Below are 14,393 nucleotides of genomic sequence, written 5' to 3'. Positions count from 1 at the left end.
GGGACACGAAGCCCCACCCGGACTAGGGAAGGGATAATTCTGCATCTCCAGGTTGGAAGCAAGAAATGCTGCTATCCCAGGAAGCTGGGCAATTGTCAGCAGTGCTAGGCTGCTTCTGGGACAGGGGGCCTCTGTGGAGGCTTCTGCCTCCAGGCTGCTGAGGCCCATCCTCCACATCACCACGGACCCCATGGTTCTAACTGTATTGCTCTTGAGTATGTCTGGCCTCAGCCTTGGCACCCAGATGGCTTGAACACAGCTGCAGGCTTACCAAGAACATGGCAAGGAGTCTGGGGTTGGGGGTCCAGAGCAGGGCTGTTGGGGGATTCCCAGTCCTACCCTTTCCAACTGAGGGGCCAGCCTTGGTTCCCTGGTCTGGAAAATGGACCCCCAGATAAAACATTCTCCCAGAGCTACTGAAAGCATTTCTAATAGTGTCTGGCATATGATGAGCGGCATATTTCAGCTAAGTTATATAGAGCGCTCTCTCCTTTTCCACATCTAGGAAAGAACGGGGCTTTGTCTCACTCTCCTTCCCCTGCCTGTCTTTCTGATGAAGACATGGGTGACGACGGGCAAGTGCTTTGTATGTATGGACAGCACAAAGGGAGGGATGGGTAGAGGCTGGGATGGGAAGAACAGGCACTCTTTGAGCATCTAGTAGCCCTGGGGCTCCTTTTCCATGCCACACCCTGGAGATGCTGTCGGGGTCTGAACCAGTGCTCACTAGTGTGGGGACAACATGGAGACTAATTGGTCTCCAGGATGGGACAGCTGAGCTGGGACAGGGCTGCTGTGCCCATCAGAGAACAAAAGGGTCCAAATATACCCACATGCCTGACCCTCTGGACCCCCCAGTCTAAGGAGGAGAGAGCCTAGCATCAACCCACGTGTGTGAAGGGCAGAGACAGACCCTGGCTCGGGCGCTAGAGCAGCCCTCCTGCACCCAGCTGGGCACATGGATGGGCCTTTTGCCCAAGGCTCCCCTTGCAGCTCCAGGCCCACGGCTCCAGGGCAAAGGACAGGACGTGGACACTAGCGGTCCAGCCACTGTGGCCAGAGAAGGCTCAGCTTCTTCTTCCCTGCCCACCCTACAGCCTCATCCTAGGAGGTCAAAGAGAATGGTGTGCAACTTACAAACTGGACAGGATGCCAAGGAGGACCCTAGAAAAGAAGGTGGAGGGTCAGTATTTGATAGGGCCTTGGTGCTGGAGGCTCAGGTCACTGGAGCCTGGAAGGGCTACCCAGCGGGAGGAAGCTTGCTAGGCCATGAGCTCATGGGCATGCTCTGTATCTGTTTCCTCTGAGTTGGAACACTTTCTCTTAGTGGGTAGAGGGCTACTGGAACTCAGGAAGAGTCACCGGGCCCCTCCCCATGGTTAGATAATGCGTTGCAAAGACTGGGGTATCTGTTGGGGTTGGGGAGGACTCTCCTGCCAGCCAAGCTGCTTGCAAGCTGGGGAGGGAGCTCCAGATCTCAGGAGCCATCACCCACGGCGGGGAGCATCTCAGTGATGCAGCTGCCTTGGCGCTCCCCTAAGTAACCCCAGCAAGCATACTGGCACACTAAGCTAGACCTGAGTGGGTGTGTTTCTTTGCCCTGTCGATGTCCTATCCAACATGGGGAGATGTTAGTTCACATCTCCCCAAGAAAAGTCACACAACAGGTCCCCACTGGGCCTTCTCTATGCTCTGTACAAGTCTATAGGCCTCAGGAAGCACACAGGGCCCGTATGGCTTTGGGTCAGGCATATTCTGCCATCAAAATCTTGGTCCAGGGGCTGGAGAGATGGCTCAGAAGTTAAGAGCATTTGCTGCTCTTACATGGGACCTGGATTTGATCCCCAGAACTCATGACCATCTATAACTCCAGTTCCAGGGGATCTAATCCCCTCTTCTGACCTCCAAAGGCACCAGGCATGCTTGCTGTGCACTTACATGCATGTAAGCTAAACATTCACACACATAAAATAAAAATAAATAAATAAATCTTTAAAAACAAATGAAAACAACCCTTGTCTCACTCAAAGGAATCTGTCTCCTGCCCTGAGAACCCAAAATGTCCAGCTACCTACCGGTGGACCTGGCCGACCCCTCGGACCAGGAGGGCCCTGTGGAAGAAAGAGGAGACAAGTCAGTGCTGGGGAATCCCTTATCCAGGCTGTCCTTTGTCCTACCCAGGCCCAGGGATGATGTGCTCCTGGGACAGAAGGATACAAAGGGGAGGGATATGATCAAGAGAGAGAGAAGGAGAGAGGGAGAGAGGAGAGAGAACACCTAAGAACGCCACTGTGGAAAGGAGAGCCTGAGAGCGCCCCATCCCTGCCACCAGCCCTAAGTCCTCACACCCAGCCTACTCACCTTTGGGCCTTGCAGTCCCTAGAGACAGAATTGAAGGGAGAGACAGTGAGGAGATGTGGGCTGAGCAGCGGCTCACCTCCCGTTACCCCACAGTGCTGCCTGCCAGGCTGTCCACTCACCCAGTCCCCTCGGCTACCTCGGTCACCTTTGGGACCCTGCAACAAACCACATTACTATGTCAGGGCTCAGAGGGAAGTCCTAGTTCCAGTATGGGGAAACTGAGGCTCAGACTAGCTCTGAGTCATGAAATGCTTTGACCTACAATGCAGGAGACCCTGCAGCCTCCCCCTCACACGTACCGGGAGTCCAGAAGGTCCTAGCATTCCGGGGGGCCCAATGATACCTTCCTTTCCCTAAAGGAGAGAGAGGCTATGAGTCCTCGATCTGGGCCTGGGGAATAGAGTGACAGAGGAGGGTGGCAGCTGAGTGTCCCATGGAATGCAAAGGGTCCCCCTTCAAGCAGGGCTGGGCCATGCGTCTCCTGAGCATTCCTGCATGCTGGGGTGAGCCACAAGAATAGAGAAGGGAGGGACCGGGACAGTAGCAGGGGGTGTGTCGGCTGCTAGCGGGGACACGGTGAGCCAAGGCACCAAGCTGGCAACAGCAGCATTGAGAGGAGGCTCTGAGAGCAAAGGAGCAGAAAAACGTGTGTGTTCAGCCAGCCTCGGGCCTGGGGTGTCTACCCAGATGAGGCAGGGAGGAAGGGGACCTACCATCAAGCCAGGAGGCCCCCGGGGGCCTTGGATGCCTTTGAAGCCAATGTCTCCAGGGGGGCCCTGTGAGAAGCAGAAAAGGGTTGTGCCCGGGGCAGCCACGGGGGAGTACCTCAGAGCCTTCTTACCCCTGAGTTCTGGCTGGCCTGTGCCCTGCTGATTTTATCTGAGAGGCCCTGGGAAGAAGAGTCAGGGCCACCCGATTCTTAGACAGGCGCAAGCTGTGTGTCAGCAGGGTGCGGAGTGGCGTATGCCTCAGGTCTTAATTTTTACAATAGTCTTCCAATGTTGTTCTTTCCCTTTCACAGACTGGGAAAGCAAGGCTTGCATCAAGTCCTGCGCCTGAGGCACAGAGCTGCTGGGCTGAACACACTTCCAGCTTCTGGCCCACACTGTGAGAGCTAAGTGAAGACTTGTGGCTTGAGTCCACAAATGGCTGAGCGTCAATAGACACAGTGGGATGGGGCTCTGTACCTTGGGTCCAAAGAGGCCAGCCACTCCTGGGAAGCCCATCTCGCCAGAGTCACCCTGTGGAGACAGCGGGACAAGGTGGTCTGAGTGGAGCCAGGACAAGGATGCTGCCAGTCATCTGTGCCAGTCAGTCCAGGGGTGGAGTGGACAGGCACCTCTGCCCTCTGCCAGAGGAGCAGGCAGAACCTAGCTCAGAGTCCCACAGTGACTCTCTATACTCAGGAGCTCCTGTCCTAGGTCCTTATGGAAGAAGACAAACAGACTCACAGATGCTTCCTGCCCATCCAAACAGCTCTATTGAGCACAGTCTCCTAACAGAAACCCTACACCGATGGCTACTTAGAAAATCACTTCATGGTACTGGAGAGATGGCTCAGAGGTTAAAAGCACTGGGTGCTCTTTCAGAGGTCCTGAGTTCAATTCCCAGCAACCACATGGTGGTTCACAACCATCTATAATTTGGTCTGGTGCCCTCTTCTGGCATGTAGGCAGAATACTGTATACATAATAAATAAATAAATAAATCTTTTTTAAAAATCACTTCATACAACAAATTTTTACTCCTTCCTTTTTGATGTGAATGCCTTTATTTCTTTTTCTTGCCTTATTGCACTGGCTGGGTCTGTAGTACCACACTGGTGGAGTGGTGATTTGCTTCTGCTCATTGGAAGAAAGCATCCAGCCACCCTCCACTATGCATACTAACTAAAGGATTCGCTTGAGCTGAGTTCTACCCATGATCCTGATTCCCATGTTGAGTGGGCCATACAGATTTCTTCTTCTAGCCCTTTGATACCTCTTTCCCGCAGAGGAGGAGAGTGCCATCTAGTGCTCAGAAAGTGTATGGCTCTGACTTTGGCATCAAGTGTACAGGTAGCTTCTAGGCCTGGGTGTACATGTATGAACATGAGTATTTGTGTGGGTGCATGTCAGTGTATGTGCCTTTTGAATATGTCTATGTGAGTGTGTGTGTGTACTTGTGACTTTAGGCATGTGGGTGTGTGGTTATGTATACGCCCTGGGACTCACTCACCGGCTGGCCTTTGGCTCCTGGCTCCCCCTGGTTCCCAGGAAGGCCTGTTCCACCTTCTGTTCCTCGCTTTCCAGGGGGACCCAGTTGCCCAGGTAACCCACTTTCACCCTTAAAGAAACACATCAAAATCACTAGTCAGGAGGATACATGGTCCAAGACCAGTGGAGGGGGAGTCTAGGAGCAGGAGAGCAGTGATTTCACGAGGTCTCAGGATGGCAGAGGGTAGAGCGAGGCATGAGGCTGGGGCAGGACAAGCTCACCCCCCAGCAGCAGCCTCCCTCATGACTCTGGCTTTCTCTCTGCTGCCCATCAAGGCTCTCTTCACTGTTCCTCCCCAACAAGACATGTAGGCTTCCTCTCCAAACTTGCCCTTCACCCCACCTCCGTGGACAAATACGGGGGGCTCCTAACCTTCCCCAACTAGACCAAGAACTTAGGGAAAGCATTTACATAGTCAAGGACCCTTTCTAAGGAGGTTACAGAGAGTTCCAGTGGTCAGCAACTTGTTATCTCACCAAGAACCACCAGAGGGCACCCGTGGACAACTCAACTAATGTGGAAGGTCTGTAAGGTTCAGTAGGGGGGGCAGTATTTATAGTCACTTGGATAAAGTATCCTTTAAACTTGGGTCATGAGGGCAGGCATCCCCAAGTCCACAACACAAGGGTCCCATGTTCACATGGGCCTTAGGACATGGATGCTCTAAGAATAAATATTACAGTCAGGACTAGGCAGAAAGGAGAGATTAATAAGAGCTGACCTTGAATCCGGGAGGCCCCTGTGCTCCAGGTAAGCCAGCCACACCTGGGTTTCCTCTTCTCCCAGCAGGGCCCATGGGGCCAGGGGCCCCATCAGCTCCCTGCTCTCCCTGTAAAGAAAACACGTGGGAGGATGTTCGCTGGCTGGGACCCAGTGAGTTGCAGAAGGAAGAAGAAGGAGGTCACACTTGTCAGAGGGTAGGACAACATGGCCCAGTGACCCAGGTGCCAGCATCAAGGAGAGACAGTGATAAGAAACCTAACAGATGGAAGACCATCTACCTAGATCCCACCCAGCTCTCCAGCGGACTCTGCAGGCCCATGGCCTGTGCCCCAGGGCCTGTGTGCAGCCTGGGGAAGTCCCTCACACCAGTTGTGACCCAGTGTCCTGCTTACCTGATATCCTGGCTGGCCATCCCTGCCAGGGGTCCCGTCAGGTCCAGCAAGGCCCTCAGGGCCCTGTCTCCCTACCACGCCCCGGGGCCCTGGCAGCCCCTGCAGCCCCTGGAGGTACAGAAGAAGCTGGTCAAACCTTCTCAGGAGGACATGGAAACCGGTGGTGACAGAGGAGCTGTGGCCACTCACCTGAGTCCCCCTCCGGCCTGATGGCCCAGCCTTGCCAGGCTTTCCCTTTGGGCCCTGAAAAAGTAGGAGAGAGAGAGAGAGAGAGAGAGAGAGAGAGAGAGAGAGAGAGAGAGAGAGAGAGAGAGAGAGAGAGAGAGAGATATTAGCAGGACCTAGGAGCCCCAGAAGGAGGATCATAGGGCCTGTAAATGAGTGTGAGCTATCAGAGAGCCACATGCCTGGAATCCCAGGCTGTGGCCACCCCTACAGTCACCCAGGGATATCCCTGCTGCTCTGGGCCCTGACTTCCTTCTCTGGCTCCCTTGCTGCTAAGACCATTCATTGGCACCACATTTGTGCTCAGAGCCGGAGCCTAGGGCCAGCTGGGCCAGCTGGTCTTGAGTGCGGATGTCCCTAAGGAGTGTGAGCCCAGGGGACATGGTGAGAAAGGTCTTTATCAGACCTAGAGGAGGGAACTACAGGGGTCTGGGGTCCACAGCAAGGAGTCGCTCCTCCATGGCCATCTTGTTTCTCTCCTTTTCTCCCTCCCTCCTTCATTCTCCAACGAGCTCCTCCAGGTTCTCACTCCCTCACCGAAGCCGGGCAGAGACGGGAGCTGAGTTCCTGGCTACAAACTTCTACCCAGGGACTGATCGCTCAGTCCATGCCCACGGCTGCTGAGCCTGTGGAGGATGGTACCTCCCAGCCCTGCCTTGCTGACTGTGTGACCCTAGACCAGCCCATGGCCCTGACGTCAGGGCCCAGCCTTCCCACTGAACCCCAACCCTCTCACCTCTTCGCCTTTTGATCCTTTAGGTCCTGGCCGCCCCCGGGGTCCTGGATGCCCCTGCAAACCAAGATGAGATGATGCAAGGCAGCCCCAGGCCTCTCTCCTGGGGAGGGCGGCCAGTCTCCGCCTGGAGGGGGACGGGTGGGTAGGGGCTTGGGGGTGCAGGCTTTGGGGGAGCCCAGGGTCAGGCCATAAAATACAGCAGGGGCTGCCTTCTCACGCCCTCCTACAGGGCAGACCCCGTTAAATTGTAAAAGGCTCAAGCCTGTCCCTTTAAGTCTGTCATTTCTGACGCTCTACCCCGCTTATAGCAAGATACAGGACTCACGGGCTGGCCCTGCTGGCCCGGCTTTCCACGGAGGCCTTGAACTCCCTCTTGACCCTGAAAGCCAAGGAGAGACAGGTGAGGCCCTTCTGAAGTGGCCAGGGATCCACTGTTCTCCCTGGCCACATCACTGACCCTCTCTAGGTCCTAGCTGCTAAGTGGGTGGAACAGCAGTTGACCAGCTTGAGTGGAGGGAGAAGTAATGGTTGCTTCTGTTACAAAGGCTGTTACAAGACACAAATGGGGAAACCGAGGCAGCCCTCCACCCCTCACCCCCCAGGAGAAGTGGCTACTCAAGATCACGCTGGAAGGGAACGCAGCCAGTCCGCTGGCTGTGTGAACGGTTTATGTTCCCGACCTCACCCTCCGGTCTCTCGGCTGAGGTTGAGCCTTCCCTTCATGGTGTTACCCTGGCCTCATTAAGGGGTGCTCTCTGCCCCTACGGCCAGTGGAGGAAGGAGGGTGGAGCAAGGAGCCCGTGTCCAGTGCAGCTGCCTTCCCTTTTCCCACCATCACTACCCTCCCCAAAGGCAGAGCTCTGGTACTCACAGGGTATCCAGGGTCGCCTGGCTCCCCCCGGTCTCCTCGATCGCCCACAGGACCCTGAATGACCAAGACAGTGGATAAACGTGAGCCCCACCTTCTGTGGGCTCTCGGGAGCCTGTGCCTGGCGACAGTGAGAAGTCAGAGGAACAGGAAGGGAACTCACCCGATCTCCAGGCGGCCCAGGGGGCCCCTCGGCCTTGCCATCCTCTCCCTGTTCGCCCTGTGGACACGACAGAACCAGCATTAGGCAAGGACCACTCTGGGAGTTAGCGAACTGCGGGCTGGAAGGTACCTTCCTCAGGCATGGAAGCCAGCCTCCATAGGCAGGCAGACTAGGAGACCAGTGGTCAAAATTGTCATTGTAGGCAATAGTGGCGACAGTGTCCACATGCCACATGGAGGCCTAGGACAGGCTGAAAGAGGAGCAGAGACTAGAGTGGAGACCTTGGGCCAAGGCAGGCCATCCTAGGCTCTGGTCCAGATGTAGGATGAGCTCTCGGCAGCCACACGGGTGGTTGAAAGTTGCCAGCTGCACAGGCAGACAGGACCTCGGGGCTCAGACTCCAGCCCCAGAAAACTGGTGTCTCCTCTCCTGGGAACCCCTCTGGACTCTAGCCAGGGCACTCTGAGCCCCCCGCTGCCCACAGAACTGGGAGGAAGCATGAGGAGCAGGAAGAGGGAGTGGTCAGAACTGGGATGTAGCCCTGGCCATCTGAATGTTGGTACCCTACCCTCAGCTGGGGCCCCGTGGCTCCCACGGGCAGCAGTTAAAGGCCAGTGAGACCCAGCCTGGTGCCTAGAACAAACGGTCTCCAGAGAGGTGGGCATAGAACCTCCTCTGTTCCTGCCCATGATGGTTTTTGTTTGTTTGTTTGTTTGTTTGTTTGTTTTGAGACAGGGTTTCTCTGTGTAGCTTTCCTGTGTAACCTTTCCTGGATTTCACTCTGTAGACCAGGCTGACCTTGAACTCACAAAGATCCGCCTGCCTCTGCCTCCCAAGTGCTGGGATTAAAGGCATGCACCACCACTGCCTGGCCATGCCCATGATCTTGATCCAAGTATGGATGGTGTCAGGGGACCAGAAATCTTCAGGGCACCAGGGTTTACCAGATAGTATTTTGTTAAGTATGTTTAGGTTCCTTTCATATGTCCTCTTATAGATTCTACAGCAACCCTGGGATAGTTACCTCACCCCCATTTTACAGAATAGGAAAACGAGGCCCATGAAAAGAATCATCTTAGTCAGGGCCAATCAGGAATCAAGAGCCAAGACATACCACGCCACCAGCCTGGCTGCAGTGTGGGGACACGATCTGAGCATTAAAAAGTGAGTGGGCTACTCCTCGTGGCCCAGTTCTGAGTCTCGTCCCCTCCCTCTGGCCACCTGTATAGACAAGGACACTAATCTACAAATGCAGACTCCGGGTCTGGTGCTGGCTAGGGGAGGAGGGCTCAGCAGTACCCTCCTACCACTGTTCGGAAGTGGATCCCTATGCTCCAGGAGGCCGAGTTTCTCCACCTGTTCTGTACAGCAATGGCAGGAGGATTCTAGGGAAATCCCGGGGGAAAGAGCAGGGCTTCCACGAATCTCCCTTGCAACCCACTCCCTGTCCCAGCACTGGCCAGTCTGTGGCTGGCTGTTCATTACGGGACGGCCACGAGCCACAGAACAACATTCCCATCAACAATGAGCCATACACACGGCAACGCTCCCATAGCATTATGTCACCTAGAGATGTCATATCCCTCTATTGCATGCCAATACATTTTATGGGGGCTACCTCTGATCCTGAGTGATGGCACTGGGGGCTCTGTCTCCACCTGGCCTCGGGGTTTGTGTTCACCCTCTGCATCATCCCTAGCAGCCTTGTGATGCCTGAGGGGAGCCGAGGGCTTGAGTGTACTCCCTATAGCCTCTCAGGGACCACATCAGGGCCTGCCTGGACCACTGTATTTGCAGATCTGTACTTGCAGATCTGTACTTATTCAGGCAGGAGGAAGGGCCCAAGGACAGCATGCCAAGCCAGTGTGACTCACCACAGCGGGACTTAGTTAGTGGGGAGCTGAGTCGGCAAAAAGAACCGAGGGCTGGAGAGGCCAGAGACAAGAAGGCAAAGGCACAGCCCGCTAGGAAGCCTTCCAGCTATGAGGTGGGAAAGGAGGGGGGGAAGGGAGAACAGGGGAACCCAAAGTTCTGCCAGGTCCACCGGGCATCGCTGGAGACATGACCCGGGGGGTCATTCCTTGCACCTTCAGGGCCTCGTGTGCTCCTTTCTGTGAACAGTGTTCACGACCAGCCGAGATTTTCATCTCCAGAGCCCCAGTGGGAGGGCACACGTCCCTGGAGCCCTCGCCCTCCTCCTGAGCCCTCCCCTTCCTCAGCGTCCCTCCTCCCTTGTGCCGAGTGAGCTCCCTGTGTGCGGCTTCGGTGATGCTCCCATTCACAAGCATCGAGTGAGGGGAAAACAGAGACTTGGTCGCGTGACACCTTGTTCATTTCTGCCAGGCGACCCTGAAGCCGGGAGCGCAAGGATGCCACGTCCCGCTCCACGCTACCCCATCCCCAAAGCCCCAGAGCGGGTCTTGACTCTAGCTACTGCTCAAAGATGCAACACCTACCTTCTCGCCCTTGGGCCCAGGGGGCCCGAGAGGTCCTGTGATGCCTTTGTGTCCCTGCAGGCAAACAAAAGAAACAAGAGAACTGAAGAGGAGGGTTTGAGGACACAGGGGGCACAAATGGCAAAGGATGGGGACTCCGTAATGGGGACAGTATAACAGGGTCTCACCCCTGTCTGCACCTCCCTGGGCCCTGGCTTTCCAGATATGCCTGTTGGTGCCTGTGTCAACTTGGGTAGTAGGATCCCCGCCCCCCACTGTGGTGCCCTGGGGGCCGGCTGGGGTCAAAAGGAGGAGAAAGCTGCCGTGGCAGAGCGGTGGGAAGAGGCCACCTGGCAATTGCAGATGACTCTGGGTTGGCACCCCCTCGCTAGTCCTGCCTCCCATTTCTTCTATCCTTTCTTTTTCCTGCATCGTCCCTTGAACTCCCTGGGTCTGGCAAGGGCCTCCAAGGCTGGCCCAAAGCACCAAGCTGCCAGGCCCGGCTGCCCATGTGTTTCCTAACTGCTCCGAGCCCCATTCCTTTCTAACCAAGTCCTTTCTGAGCCCCCATCTCCCGAATGCCTATGGAGGCTCTGGGAGCACAGTGGTCCCCCTTTAGAGGACAAATGAAGCTCAGGTGTGTATGGAGCACCCACCATCAGCCGGGAGGACTCGGACGTGGGACGGGTACCGGCACGCTCTCTGCCCCAATCACTGCAGTTCTGCCCTCACCCCACCCTAATCGATGGTGTCTGGAGTCCCCTGAGGCTATGAGACCTGGATCTCCTTCCTTCTGGGGGGAAGGATGCCCAGGATGCAGGGATGGAGTTCCAGAGGGTGGGAAGGAGATTCCCCTAAATGGGTGTCACTTACGTTATAGCCAGCCAGTCCTGGCTCTCCTTGGGCTCCCATCCGTCCTGGAGCACCCTAGAGAGGAGGAGACCCTTGTTGGTATGCAGTGTGGCTCCCACAGCAGGAGCATGGTGGCGACTCCCTCCCCTGGCACGGCCACTCAGCTCAGCAGCCTGGCACATACAACGATGTCTTGAGCCAAGGAGGACCAGGCGGAAGGCGAGAGGGCCTTTTCCCGGGCTGCCGCCGACTCAGCCCTTCCTTCTCTATGCTCCTATGGTTTATGAAGGTGCAGGTGACTTTTTTCAGAGCCCCCGGAGCTAAGCCACTGTCAGTGCCCAGACTTCTGAGGCTTCCAGCTAATGAGCATTGTTAAGGAGCCTCTCCCCACTCTGCTTCCTCCATCCTGCTGCTACCCAGGCTTGCATTACCCGAGTCTGCATTCCAGGGGTAAAGCCCCGTCTAACGGGTGCTACTGCATATCTCCCCAGCTTTTACCCACGGCATCATACATGTGGCAGGAATCCACCACCATGCACACTTTCACACCACGTCAAAGTGTGCCGCTCCATTTGCTCAAAGATGCCACACCCCTCTTCTGCCCACGCTGGAGTCTTCTCTCACCTCAGCTATCATCCTCTTTGGCTTTGCCTCAGGACAATCTAGCAGGGCCCTGAGACTCTCTTCCAACCGTCTAAGGAGCTGTAGCACCTCACCCTGCACCTAGGGATCTGGCTCCATCCCCACCCCTCAGCTCCTTCCCCACCTCTCAGGGTCCGCAGAAAGCACCAGGGATTCACTGCAGCCTGCAGTTTGCAAGATACAATTTGCCTCCTATGCCTGTGGGTATTAAGGGGCTGTAGCTTTGGGCAGTTCTTAAAGGGATCTGGGGTAGAAATGAGGTGGCTGGGACAGTGGGGTGGGTGATTCTTAGAGGGAAGCAGGTTCCTCTCCCTATTCTTGTCCCCTCCTGCAAGCCCAGATCCTCACCATTGGTCCTAGGGTGCCCCGGGACCCTTTAGGACCTGGGGTGCCAGGAGGCCCAGGCTCTCCGGGGATGCCCATCTCCCCCAGGTGTCCTTGGTAGCCCTTGGCACCCTGCAGAGAGAGATAAAGAAGTTGCCCATGGCTGCTGGCTCTGGAAGGAAGGTGGGAGGGGAGGGACGTGACCCTCGAAGGCAGGGGACCTACCTTAGCTCCCATTTGGCCCTTCTCACCCTGCTTGCCAGGCTTTCCTTCGGGACCCTGAGGGGACACAGAAGCAAGAGCAGGAGAAAGTTGAGGACTGAGAGGAGGAGGGCAGCTCTGAGAAGCATCCTGATGGGGAGGTCAACACCTACCTGCTTCCAAACCCATGTCACTCAGTCCCTATGTGGCCTTGCGCATAACCGAACTTCCCTACTGGCATCCTGGTCTGTGTCATGGACACGGCATTTTAGGTGGCCTCACAGAGCTTAAGGATTCAATTTGATGGCATGGCATGCATATTCACAAGAGTGTCAGCCACAGCAGGTGTTTGGAGTATGGAGGTGGCTTCTGCAAGGGCAGGTGTCTCCTGCTGCCTCCACCCAGTGAGGTAAAGTACAGGGACTGGCTATCTGTACCGGGCCCTCTCTAGAGACTCCCTTTACAGACAATCACCCTGTTTCCTCGAGGGGGGCTTGTCCCAGGTCCCACCGGTGCACAGCTGGCCCGGATACAGTCACCAAGTGGTTTTGTCCACACCCCAGGCACTGCTGTAGACTCCCCAGGGTATCTACAGCAGTGAGCGTCATGCTGGGACCCAGATGTCTCCCCCTCCCAGGTACCCAGGCCATTCCCTTAGGTCAAATGTGCGGTCTCAGCTGCAGGTTTTCCGAAGTCTAGGCACAGATCAAGGGTTCTCAGGGAAACGGACATCTGAGCTGGGGTATCCCTGTGAGTGAATCTTCAAAACTCAGTCCAGAGAAGAGAAGGAAAAGGTCCTGTTTGTGGTTTTTAAAGCCCTATTCTGTTTTATTACATTTCCAGTTATTTATCATTTGCATGTGGCAGGGAGCACATGCCCCAGGGCGTGTGCGGTGAGGTCAGAGGGCAACCTGTGGTAGGTGGTTCTTCACTTTCACCATGCGGGTTCCAGGGATTGAACTAAGGTTGTCAGGCTTGGCAGCAAGCACCCCTTACCTGCTGAGCCATCCCGCTGGGCCCGGTGAATGCTTTCTAAATATTGATACTATGTTGAAAGACTGTTTCCGATCCACCAAGACTGTTTCTGATCCACCGGTCTGAAGGAATGTGACTTTCATTCATCCTACTTGTTCATCTCCCCCTTTGAATTGCTCACTGGAGGACTTTAAGTTACAGGTGGGGCCCTCCTCTTCCTACCTCACAGCGCCAGCAGAGCAATGCTGCTGTAACAGTAATAAAACCCATGCCCCTTCTCAGAGCTTCTCGGGCACCGTGTCCTGCCTCGACACGAATCTCAGAACTGGTACAGTGGCAGGGGGATGGGACCAGGCCTCTGTGGGGGCAGGGGACCCTCCCGCTGTGAGGTGGTGGAACTCTGAGGTCATTAGAGCGCCTGGGACCTATCACAGAGAGGCAGAAACCACCTGTTGCTGGGGACACAGCAAAGACATGGGTTGCTAGGCAGTGTGGCCATTGTTAGCACTTACATGAAGACAAAGTTAGCATCACTAGGCTGTACCATCTTATGCCATCGCTAGTGCAGTCCCTCGAGGATGAAGTCTCCTCACATAGCGTGTGACCATAGTCACATTTCTAGAAAGGCCCTGGTGGCTTATAAAATGCTATTTTCAAGTAAGCAGCTCTCTCCAGGCCACAGTGTAAGAAGCATTCCCCAGAGAGCCACGACGCCCAAGAAACCAAATCCAGAGTTTGTGTCCATGGCCTGATGTGCACATGAGCCACAGACACCCACCCGGCCAGCGCTGGCGTATGAGAACTGTGAGGGACCACTGAGTAACAATCTCACACTGTCGTCATGGCCACCACTGACATGTGACCAACCACAGCCACCGCCAGCAGCCTCTACGTATTTTTTTCCCTCCAAACATTCCTACTTCGGTGCATTTCTGTAAAGTCTTTTCTTACCCAGTGTTTCTCCTCCCGACTCTCTGGTGCGTGTATGTGCACAGTGTGTGCATCTGACTATGTACGTACACATGCCTGTGTGTACACATGCAGAGGTCAGAGGACATTCATTGCATGTCTTCCTCTATTGCTCATAGCCATGCTGCCTGGAGACAAGGTGTCTCACTGAACCCGAAAGTTGTGTTTTGGCTATGCCGACTGGCCGTCATGTCCCCAGGATCAAGATCCCATAGTGCTGAGGTCATCAGCACACGGAGCCATGCCCAACTGTTTACATGGGTGCTGAAAA

The 14,393-nt window shown here is 55.4% G+C and overlaps 1 protein-coding gene across 6 annotated transcripts in view; it reads right to left on the bottom strand.

Annotated features, from left to right (window-relative positions):
- Nucleotides 1-14,393, bottom strand: part of Col27a1 (collagen type XXVII alpha 1 chain) — a 121,892-nt gene that overhangs the window by 7,497 nt on the left and 100,002 nt on the right. For 5 of the 6 annotated variants that reach the window (XM_042271274.2, XM_042271273.2, XM_042271275.2 and 2 more), the window contains exons 38-56: nucleotides 12,203-12,256; nucleotides 12,002-12,109; nucleotides 11,033-11,086; nucleotides 10,181-10,234; nucleotides 7,725-7,781; nucleotides 7,565-7,618; nucleotides 7,019-7,072; nucleotides 6,694-6,747; nucleotides 5,922-5,975; nucleotides 5,733-5,840; nucleotides 5,339-5,446; nucleotides 4,579-4,686; nucleotides 3,549-3,602; nucleotides 3,075-3,137; nucleotides 2,661-2,714; nucleotides 2,481-2,516; nucleotides 2,362-2,379; nucleotides 2,076-2,111; nucleotides 1,138-1,164 (exon numbers count right to left, since the gene is read on the bottom strand). In XM_042271274.2, the coding sequence (XP_042127208.1) occupies nucleotides 1,138-1,164; nucleotides 2,076-2,111; nucleotides 2,362-2,379; nucleotides 2,481-2,516; nucleotides 2,661-2,714; nucleotides 3,075-3,137; nucleotides 3,549-3,602; nucleotides 4,579-4,686; nucleotides 5,339-5,446; nucleotides 5,733-5,840; nucleotides 5,922-5,975; nucleotides 6,694-6,747; nucleotides 7,019-7,072; nucleotides 7,565-7,618; nucleotides 7,725-7,781; nucleotides 10,181-10,234; nucleotides 11,033-11,086; nucleotides 12,002-12,109; nucleotides 12,203-12,256 (1,155 nt within the window). Of the gene's footprint in view, nucleotides 1-1,137; nucleotides 1,165-2,075; nucleotides 2,112-2,361; nucleotides 2,380-2,479; nucleotides 2,517-2,660; nucleotides 2,752-3,074; nucleotides 3,138-3,548; nucleotides 3,603-4,578; nucleotides 4,687-5,338; nucleotides 5,447-5,732; nucleotides 5,841-5,921; nucleotides 5,976-6,693; nucleotides 6,748-7,018; nucleotides 7,073-7,564; nucleotides 7,619-7,724; nucleotides 7,782-10,180; nucleotides 10,235-11,032; nucleotides 11,087-12,001; nucleotides 12,110-12,202; nucleotides 12,257-14,393 lie in introns of those variants that run through there. The other variant, XR_006069449.2, reaches the window with a different exon arrangement.

This window comes from Peromyscus maniculatus, chromosome 2 (genome assembly GCF_049852395.1).
Source record: "Peromyscus maniculatus bairdii isolate BWxNUB_F1_BW_parent chromosome 2, HU_Pman_BW_mat_3.1, whole genome shotgun sequence".
Taxonomy (NCBI): domain Eukaryota; kingdom Metazoa; phylum Chordata; class Mammalia; order Rodentia; family Cricetidae; genus Peromyscus; species Peromyscus maniculatus.
The sequence above is the reverse complement of the archived record's forward strand: the minus strand, read 5'-3'. Positions and strand labels throughout refer to the sequence as shown.